Source organism: Accipiter gentilis, chromosome 3 (assembly GCF_929443795.1).
Source record: "Accipiter gentilis chromosome 3, bAccGen1.1, whole genome shotgun sequence".
Classification (NCBI taxonomy): Eukaryota; Metazoa; Chordata; class Aves; order Accipitriformes; family Accipitridae; genus Astur; species Astur gentilis.
This window is the reverse complement of record NC_064882.1, coordinates 42,412,699-42,423,279: the sequence shown is the minus strand read 5'-3', so window position 1 is coordinate 42,423,279 and position 10,581 is coordinate 42,412,699. Positions and strand designations below refer to the sequence as shown.

The 10,581-nt window shown below is 39.4% G+C and overlaps 1 protein-coding gene across 4 annotated transcripts in view; it reads right to left on the bottom strand.

The window, feature by feature from the left end:
- Window positions 1-1,882: 1,882 nt before the first annotated feature.
- The window catches only part of KDM3A (lysine demethylase 3A), a 31,705-nt gene continuing 23,006 nt past the window's right edge, over window positions 1,883-10,581 (bottom strand). For all 4 annotated transcript variants that reach the window (XM_049830992.1, XM_049831003.1, XM_049830983.1 and 1 more), the window contains 11 exons: window positions 10,176-10,362; window positions 9,518-9,687; window positions 8,489-8,725; window positions 7,895-8,066; window positions 6,865-6,955; window positions 6,143-6,273; window positions 5,210-5,329; window positions 4,984-5,123; window positions 3,376-3,552; window positions 3,154-3,288; window positions 1,883-2,610 (listed from right to left, as the gene is read on the bottom strand). In XM_049830992.1, the coding sequence (XP_049686949.1) occupies window positions 2,530-2,610; window positions 3,154-3,288; window positions 3,376-3,552; window positions 4,984-5,123; window positions 5,210-5,329; window positions 6,143-6,273; window positions 6,865-6,955; window positions 7,895-8,066; window positions 8,489-8,725; window positions 9,518-9,687; window positions 10,176-10,362 (1,641 nt within the window). In that variant the 3' untranslated portion in view covers window positions 1,883-2,529. The remainder of the gene's footprint in view (window positions 2,611-3,153; window positions 3,289-3,375; window positions 3,553-4,983; window positions 5,124-5,209; window positions 5,330-6,142; window positions 6,274-6,864; window positions 6,956-7,894; window positions 8,067-8,488; window positions 8,726-9,517; window positions 9,688-10,175; window positions 10,363-10,581) is intronic.

Sequence of the window (10,581 nt, the reverse complement as noted above, 5' to 3'; positions counted from 1 at the left end):
GACTTAGTTTTCCTTTGGTAAGTCTATAAATAATTGTATTCCAAGGGCAGAGGAACAGACAAGGCACACGGATGCCTGGAGGGTGTCCAACAACTTCCAGTTTCAGCCATAAAAAGCAGAAGGGCCAAGTGCTGTTCCCCCTCACACCAGTGGGTGGCAAATACAGGCACAGCTGCAGCAGCAAATTAACCCCAGGGCTGCACCCTTGTTTGGAGAACTGTGTGATTCAAACCTTCCATCTCCACCCCAAACGTTAACAAGAACAGGCAAATGGGACAGTTTGTTTCTTGTGGTCTTAAAAATCCAGAGAGGACAGATCAGGAAGAAAAAAAAGCAGCTGAAGAGGCAGTAAGATGGGGTAGGTAACAGGTGCCATAAAAACAGATGAAACAATAGCACATTGGTAAGAAAGTTGAAAATCCAACATCAACAATGGGTCTTTTGATACATATATAAGTGCATATAAGATGAGGGTGGTGACTCATTTCACTGGCTGGGAGGTAAGGTGCCTGTACTCCAGCTCTCCACAAATACTCCAGCTGGCTCCAAGAAAAGCAATTAGACTGCTTTATTTCATTTACTTCAGACTTGATACTGCAAGAAAGAACATTCATTGTCTTTAAGACTACTTAACTAGTTGAAGCATGAAATGCCAAATCAAGGTTTTATTGCTCTTCCTGAGGAAAGCCAGCTGAAGCAACTAGAAACAAGCCAATCTATTTGCTGTCAGAGGCCTCAGCAAGTAGAGGTGGAGAGGAGTTCTCACTGAACACAGGGACAAAGTGTTACTGAGCTTAAATTCTGCTAACAGCATAAGCCAAGTGAACCAGAACATTTCCCTGCACAAGGAGAACAATGCAGCACTTGCATTGCCTCAGTTCCTTGCCCAGCACTATGGATCTTGACACAGCGAGCCGTTAATGGTCACCAAAAGATCCACAGACCCAACACAAGGACACAGACAGCCCAGGACAGACAGTAACCACACACCAACTTCATTTGTGTTTCTGTTCTGCTGCTTCAGTTGCTCTGGGGGCCTGCTTTTGTCTCAATTTTGAGGCAGGAAGCAGATGCGGCTATTCACAACAGACGAACCTTTCATGAGCCCCCTTCATTCTGACCTGAGAGACTTACTCCCTGCAAGTCACTGCAGCCTCTGCTCCGCTTCAGATACCATGGGATAGGTAAAAGGAAGTTTCTTGGGGAAAAAAAAAAAAAAACCCACACCAAAAAACAACAAACATAAAACAAAACCCCCAAAAAACCCAAATCAAAAAAAACCAAAACACCAAAACTGTCACCTGCAACAGAACAGTTAATGCTGATCATTAGTTGCAGGTGAAGTACTGCAGGGAGGGGAAATTTGCACAGATTTGCACAGTTTGTTAATTTGTTGCTAACTAGGAAGTTCCCCTTCTGCCTGGCTCTTCCCAACAGCTATCCTGCACACTTCAGTGCTGGAAAGGACACTGAAGAACAGAAGGGTTCATTTTATCTTATCATGTTTGATGAGAGATGTGCTTTTTCCACTCTTGAAGCCTGTGCCTGTTTTAAGTTTGATGATTTCTCTAAGTAATTTTGGAGCAATGTGTGTGCCATTTAAGACTGAAGCTGCAAAACTCATTTGATACAGACCATAGTCGTGGCATTGGCTGAGAAGCAGTAGTCAAACTAAGTCATGCTTTGGTTAACCAAAAAAAAGCTGTAAGACAGATCTGCTAGACAGATCGCTAAATTCAATACCCTAACCCTTCAGATACCTTAAAAGCAGTATATGATACACAACTTGCTTTTGCATTTCAAAGCACTGCATCAAATTAATTGCATTTTAAAGAGTCAACTGAAGAAGCCAGGCAAGGCACAATATCTGAAATAGAAGAATTTTATGTAGTCCATTCAGTGTTAAAAACCAGAGAATCAAACATCAGTTCAAATTAAAGAGCAGTTTCAAACAGAAGACATTTGATTAAAAGCTTCTCTTAACATTTAGAAATTTAAATACATTTACCTAAAGATGGTTAACCCCCATCTCTATGTTACTATACAATAGCTTAAAGCTACTTTTAAATGCTAGTTCTATGTTAATGTGAAATTCCAGAACTGCATTCTTATTTTTATGTAAATTGGTTATTAACTTGGGTGACTCCGTCCTTCCTCCCACCCCAAAATAAATTTTAAAAATTGGGCTTTACAACGTCTTGAATAATATTTTTCAAATGAGTAATTTGGAATAGATTCCGACAGTTCTATAGGAGGTATTTTGTACAGTCTGGAGAGCAACTCCATATAAAGTTCTATTGCAACTGAGCATTCACAGTATGCCACAGTCCATACATATTACTACATATACATATCAGGTTTGTAAACATTGGAAGAATACACAGAACATAGTACCACGATCCTCTGGTACTGCTGAAAGGAAGATGAGGTAACATTCATATAATCTCAAAGTCCACAGAGGTCCTGACTGAGTAGTTAAAACAGCTGCCAGTGCTTCTGTTTCATAGTGTGTGGTTAAGGCTTTCTACTTTACGGTCTGCTAAGGCTGGATTCATTAGCCCTCAGTATCCCAACCGCATCTTTAACAGCATGGTATATGACATTCTTCACCTAGGAGGAAGAGAGAAGGCGTTCAGTTTTGCAAGTAAACAGCATGGTTAAGGTCAGGTTGGAAGCCTCTGATGTGCAGAAGACACCTGTACAGCTTCCCCACATCCCCACAGCCCATGCAGCTTTCCATTCAGTTTAAATGTGCTCATCTGCACAACCTTCATGTAAGTCACTAACTTGTGAAAATAAGGTTCAAATTCTAACAGGATATAAACTGAAACCCTGTAGCCTGATGAGAGTATTGCAAGCTCAGCTAGAAGGAAAACAAAAGAAAAAGGAGAAGGAAACATTTCGAAAGAATCTCAGGAGAAGCTTCAGAAGGTTTCCTCAAAACTACTAAAAATCAGTTACAATTCAAAAGCCTATGGAAATTCCTCTTCAAGATCCAATGCATTAAGGCTGATCTGAACATGAAAGCAACTTGGGTCATGTGGACACACCCACCCCTTATGGGTTTGGTGAGGGTTGTTTTTTTGCATGTTTGGTGGGGTTTTCTGAAAGGCTTAAGAGGGGCAGGGTTCATCTTGAACATTGGTAAGTTACCTGCAATTTATCTTCATGGTTCGTATGCATATGCGACAGATATCTAAATTCCTGAGTGAGCCAGAAGCAGTGTTTGACATGCTCTGGGGATACAAAGTCTTCTGCAACTTTAATACAACTGTACAAATTATGAACCTGGAGAGAAGAAACAAGCATTAGCTTAGCCATGTGCTCTGAAGTCTGCCCAAGGGGTCAGGTTGTAACCGTGTCCCTGGTCCTTGCCTGGTGTGGAGCTCCTGCTGGAATGAAAACTACGTCTCCTAGAAACTGTACAATAGCCCAGCCTTGAACTCCATACTCTTGATGAAGGCGTTTTCTTAGTGGTCGGTCCAAGTACCAACTCTGATCATGAATGGGATCGTGATCTACAGGGTTTTCTTGACCTTGTTCTTCCGCAACCTGGAAAGTCACAAGACAACAGGTATTATAATTTAACAGCCTTACTGGATAATTAAGGTGTATCTGTGGTACCCTGTATGCACACATGCCAGGGTGATTTGCACCGTGTGTTCAGGTGGAAGAGTATACAATGAAAGGTTTGGATTCTTAATTCAGTCCTTAGTTTGTCAAGGCTTCATAATTTCTCAGTCCCTCTTGCTTCACAGTCACATTGCAAAGGTAGATATAGGAAATGCAAGTAAACCCAACTTACAGGAAGAAGAAACAGAAGGGTTAAGTGACTCACTTGTGTTCACAGTGGGGACCACTATCATATACAGGATCAATACTCTTACACTGCTATAGCCTGTAACTGGAAGAAACTACCAAGTGTGGAATTCAGCGGGTGTCTGCCCTGAGGCCAGCATTAGTCAGTATGCTCACTGACCAAAACAGAGGATGTGAACTAGATACAAGAAATACAACGCTGGGAGGCACAACAAGCACTTTAGAAATTTGAGGGCTGTGGGGAGAGAATTTCTGCAAAAACTTCCAGTATAAATCCAATTTGCTGTGGCAATCATTTACACCCAGGACTGTATAGCCCAAAAAATCATTTGGGAGGAGATAAACAGCTTGGTTCTACTCCAAGACAAGCTGCCAAAACTCAAAATCCCAAGGCCTATCAAATTCAGTATCATGTTTTATCAAGTGTAAGATTTGTTCCTGGTTAATACTAAACAAATCTGCTGTAGCCTAAGCTTCTGCCCAAGACAGTAATCAGGCTGACAAAGCCAAGAGTTGTTCAGATGATCCCATTTATCCTTTTAAACATCAACATATTAGCTCTTTCCACTTTTAGAGCACCAAAGAAGTTCCAGAATTAAGACCACCAAGAACTCTGGACCATTTGTGGTGAATTTAAGTACTGAAACAAGCCCTTTTGGATGTAGTGTCGCATCTCTACTAAACTTTTAACTCCCATGAAGACATCACCCAAAATAACTTACTCTTTTCCCTTAATCCAAACTTCATAAAGGTATGGGGAAAAAAAGGCAGGAAAAGGGAGAGAATGAGAAAGAACTTTATGTACCACATATTGATCTGACATTTCCCAAGAACATTTTAAGAAGGATCTAGTTTAAGATTAAACTGTGGTTTTGCTTAAATCTAAACCAGCTTTTTTTTTTTGTTCATTACATAACATCATTACTTGTGCTGTAAGAAGTGTGGGAAAAAGCAGTGTATCTACATACAGGATAACTTCAACCTTCAACTTGCTACCCTTCTCAGATCCTACAAGATTCATGGCACATGAGTAGTTTTGTCTGGGACACAAGTACAATTGTTTCCAGAACAACTGGGATAGGAACGCAGAGAAAAGTCCAAGGATACATATTTGCAAGCCCAAATAGACAGAAGATCAGGGGGGTTTTAAGATTAATGGCTTACCTTTTTAAGGAATTCACGGATCTTCTCTGTATCTTTAGCAGCATAAATGTGCCACAGAGCTCCAGGTTTTTCTCTACTTTCAGTAAAACGCTTAATTGTCAATTCATCAGAATCACCATCTTGTATGGTTTTAAGCACTTCTGTTGAGAATAAATACAAGCAGTTACACTAAAAGACCTTCCCACCAACCACAGAAATAATTCCCAGAACACAAGACAGACTTTACCTTCTTCTTGATCAGCCTGGCCTTTAGGGATACCCACATAAACCATAACATTAGCTGCATCAGACACATCTAAATGGAGGTTTGTTGTGCCATATTTTCTATCCTCTGGTGTTATTAAGCCTGGAGGAAGAAAAAAAGAATAGCAGGTACATTAGTAAGACAAAAAAACAAAAACAAACAAACTTATGCCACACTCAGCAGCACTATCTGAAGGGACCAGAGAGTTTTTACTTTTATCAGCAAATGATTCCAGTACAGCAATATATTTTATATCCAGGACCTTGCCCCATCTTGTTTGTGTCTTCCCAAGCAATCAGTTTACAGGCTGACACATTGATCCACATCTATACCTAGCCTGTATGATATATCAAAGTCACATTTAAGGCCTGCTAGAAGGTTTCTATAGTAGTTTAGAACAAAGTATTCTCAGAAAGTCTCTTTTTCACTCTAAAAGACAGCTCCTACAGTATTTACTACCCAAGATCTCTTTGCTGGCCATGATCACACTTAGTTTTAAATGCCTTTTGAGTGACAGCAGATGAACTAGCCATGGAAAGAACAGCTCCAGAACAGATTAAAAACTAAACGATACAGCCCAAAAAGGAGAAGTAACAGAAGTGATACAGCCAAAAGTAGCAAAACAACAAATACATGTTCCCAGCTATAGGAAAGAGAGGCTGTGTGTACACATGTGGAACAAGTTGAGAAGACTAGGAATAAGTATTATTGGCTTGAAACCACTTGGACAAAACGCATTTAATAAAATCATATAATGCTCTGGACATCACTAATACCTGTAAGTGAGCCAAAGTTAGGCTTTCAGATCAATGAGATAAATCAAATTGTCTACAACAGCAAGGATTCATTCAATTTACAGTAAATTTTAATTTGAATGTGTGGTCAATGTGACCTTTAGAGTGAAAAATTCCTTACCGTACGCATTGTACATCTTTGGGCCCAAATCTGGTCGTACAAAATAGTTAGGAAGTCGAGAGGCAAGGTTGAGCTTGCCACCTCTCCTAGTGTATTCTGGCAACGGAATATTTTTCATCAAATCATCAAACCTAAAGTAATACAGCACAATTTAACAACATTAGGAACTGATAAAAAAAGCAGACTAAATTAGACTGCAACAAAAACTTTCTCCAGTCAAGAAACTGTAGTCCTTCCCCCAGGGGGTTTACTGGACACCATGAAAAGGAAAAAAAACAAGCAAGGCACAGGAATACAGCAGATAAACAAATTCAACTGCTCTGGAGTAATGTTAATGTTATTTCCTTGTGTAATCATCTTAACTAATATCAAATCAAGTAAGTCAGAATACTTAAAGTTCAGCAAAAAATAAGCTTCAACTGAGCTTAAGACTCCAAAGTGACTCAGGCTTTTAGGAGGCTTCCAAAAGTTCAACCAATCCTTAGCAATTTTAGGTACTCACTTTACTTGACAATAAATACAATGAACTAGATAAAAATTTATCATAAAACTTGTTTAGCATTTCCAGCTATGTCAGGCATCTCTGAGAAACAAAATGGTTCGCATGTGACCAACTGCTTCTCAAAGCTGAAGCAGGTGTCAAAACGTAACAGTATACCTATATTCCATTATTTTGGGGGTGTACCACACAAATGATGAACAGTTTCTTTGTAAATTCATACCGAGAAGGCATCATATCTCTGAAGTCTTCTCCTGGAGGCCAGTCTTTAAGCTTCAACACCATTGGCTCTCCTTCTTCTGTTCTCAGGCGACCTATTGTCAAATATTAACAAGTCTTAGTTTTTAACAGTTGTACAACTCAAAATCCAAAGAATCAAGACAAAGAAATACTTATTGTAGCTTAAAATCATGTTCATTCAAAAACTATTTATGTAGAACTGAAGACATACAAGTTCACCTGACACCACAGTTGGGTATTACTGCTGTGACAAACATGTTATGACAGAAGAATTCAGCCTAGACAAGTAACCTTTACCAGCTCACCTGCCCGACCACTTCCTACAATTTAGCTCAGGCAACTGTTTTGTATTTGAGGCTAGAGTAGCTGATGATAAAGCCAGATCTTTTCAAAGATCAAGTAACAGAAAAGTGTTAGTGAGCCTTCCGGCTCCCAACTCTTCTTGCCCCAAGTACCAAATTCTGTAAGTTTACTTCACACAAACAGATGAAATAGAACTCCAGATGCCATGGCAAGTACTATTTCTCCTAGAAAAAGTTTGTTTTCACCTAGAAGTGAAAACAACACCAAACCTCATGCTCACCTCCCCTAAACCCATTTTTATACAAAGTAACTTTAGGAACAAAAGGCACCTGCAAGTTAAAACAGCAGAACCCAATTACTGTGAGAGCACCAACCCTACACATGCTCTTTTATGTTTCACTCAACTGGTTAAAAAAGCTGACAGGTGAATCTACTTGCTAGGGAGATCCCAAACTTTCTCAGAATGCTTCCCCAGAAGACTAAAGGCAGCCAAACATACTCCTGTAGGAGAGTACTCCATGCGGCTGACAGTTTCTATCCAATCCACCATCCCACAAGCATACACAGTGAGAATACACTGCAGACACACTGTCCAGGATGAAGGAAAAGCCTGGAACATCTTTTACACTGCTTAATGACAAATTCGTGCTAGGGCAAAATTATTGCTGCTGAGTATTTTACCTATTGGAACAAAAATTCACACTACTTACTTGAAATATCTTCAAATCCATCCCAAAAATCCCCTACAGTAGCTCCAGTAATGATTTCATTGGTCCTGCAGTTAACCAGATCTACTTCCTGCTGGCCAAATTCCTTCCTAAAGGACTCAGGTCTCCAGAGGTCTGCATTTAATTTGTGATGCACTCCTGACACCATTACAGGCTATGAAGAAGAATACATTCAGAAGAATTATTAAACGCCAGAAATTCCAATTCCAACCAGAATAGGGTAATGCATTAAACTTACTGAACATTTAAAACACAGGCACTTTGCGAACACTGTATTTCCTAAAATAAATGCTCAGCCTGCCTTACCAGAATTATGCCATGCATTTGATCATTCTTTACTTCAAGCTATAGGGCAGCTTTTTATAGAGAGCCATAAATTCAGCACTGTGTTTAGAAACTGATTTTGAATAGTAAAACATACACCCTTTTATCCAAGGATCTAACACTGTTCACGTAGTACATTTTATGAAGGCTTAGCGCTGCTTATTATCATTGCAGTAAGTTTGTACCTGCACTTCAATTAAATGGCAAAGTAGATGAACAGAAAATGGAAAAAAGGCAGAAAAACTTAAATACCTGTCCCTGCTTCCAGCACTCTCTGAAGACATTCCAATTACTTTCATTGTTGGGATCTTGAAGACATAGCAAGCGGTTATCACATAACCAGTAGTGAGGCGTATCGAACCCCATTATTGTAGGCTTTATAGTCAATCCTTGAGGTTTCTTAGGCAAATCTGTAATGGTTCTATTTTGCACCAGGGAAGCAAAAATGTCATCAAGGATTTTGGGTGTACTTTTGAGTCCATTGTCTGACTGATTAAAAAAAAGAGAAAGAACAAAAACAGAAGTTGGTGCACTTTTCTGTTGCCTTGACCTACAGACTTTAAAAAAGATATTTGCCACTTTCAAAATTTTTCACTTGAGCTCACAGTTGTGCAGAGAAACAAAAATCTGCAGAACTTTCCTGTTTAGAAACTCACCACCATTAAATGCCAATGCCATTTCTGACACTTTGTCTACAGCATTCTGGCATAACAACTTTACTCTGATTTACATTTCAGCAGTGCTGCAGAAAACCATGAAATACAGCACGATCAGGACTTTCTTTATATCAAGAACAGAAATGCAGTTTCATCAAGGAACTCTCAAGCACAGTATTTTACCCTACCATTTTGAAGTCATATCTGTAAGAGCAAACAAAGCCCAGGAACATCTGAAATGAAACAGCCTGCAAATGAGGTATGAGAAACAGTCACCCACCATGGAATCTTTTTCCCTCCATCTGTAAGTTCCTTGATGCTTGTTTTTTGAGTCTAATGGACATGCCAGTCAATGTACCTGCCAGACACTAGCCTAAGTAACTTAATCTGCTTTATCACTTGGTTCCCCACCCCTCACCAAGTAAGACTTGCCGGCATTACCACGAAGCTACTCCTCTAGAAAGCACTAACTGGAGCACTGCAACATAGAAACTGAATTAAGTCTTTTTTCCCAAACAAAGACAGAATTTTACCTACTGTGACTAACGTTCATGGTAGTTGTTCACAGGTTTAGAACAGTAGTTTAGTATCAACTCAAACCTGTAAACCAAAATTTTTCATATACCTTTCCTCCAGAAGAGTTCAAGAGATTCCGCAAGAAACCTGTGTTATTGTTGCTCACGGGTGTTAATATTGCACTGTTGAATGTCTGCAGGGCTGCAGCAGGCTTAGCTAAACTAGGGAGTGTCTGAAGAGGTTTATTTTCATTCCTTGAAATAGGTATGAGGAGTTTCTCTGAAATGAAGAAAAGAGCACATCTGAGAATGAAGCAAAGACTAATCCTCTGAACCATGAGAAACATATGCTTTTGAATTTTTTTTTAAAGACAAGATACTCCCAATATGCATACATGTATGTATGTACTTGTATGTATAAATCATCTCTCAATACATGCAGATGAAATACTCCTTTCACTTAACTTTCTTCAATACTCCAAAGTTTTTTAAAAATCACACATTCTAAAGTAAATGCATTCTCAATCTGAATTTTCCAGAATATTTGCATCTATGGGATATGAATCCAGTCTTAGAAAAAAAAAAATGCTAACCCTGCCAGGTTTTACTCCAAGTCATTGCCATGGACCAGTTTTGCAGTACAGGCATAGAACGCCCACCCCAGCAGGCAGATTATATCATTCTCAATGCAAGATATTGCTGGGTTTGATCTATAGTCTTCTGACAAACAGCCACAAAGGGTTTACTCTTCAGTGGTTCTGCACATACCTTTGTTTTCTTTATTCACGTTTCCACTTGTTAGATTTGATAACCAACTTAATGAAGGAGAAGTATTTACTGAAGCAGTTTGTTTACTTCCAATTGCTGACTTTACAGGAGGATCGTGTGTAGTGACTTGTGGGCTCAGGACAAAGCTGTTATGTTGAAGGCTGGTCCTCTCTCCAGGTACCAAGTTCTGAAAAAACAATGTGAGAACTTGATTAGACACAAACACACTCTACTCAGAAAAGGGAAGCAAGCAATAAACATGTCCAAATTAATTCTTTTGCCAAAAAAAAGGTTCTGCCCTTCAAAAAATATCTTATCTCCACAAGAGGTCAGCATTGCATCTCACTATCAGCCAGAGATGACAATCCAGGAGGATTCAGGATCTCCAGATTTTAAAAGCAGGCCA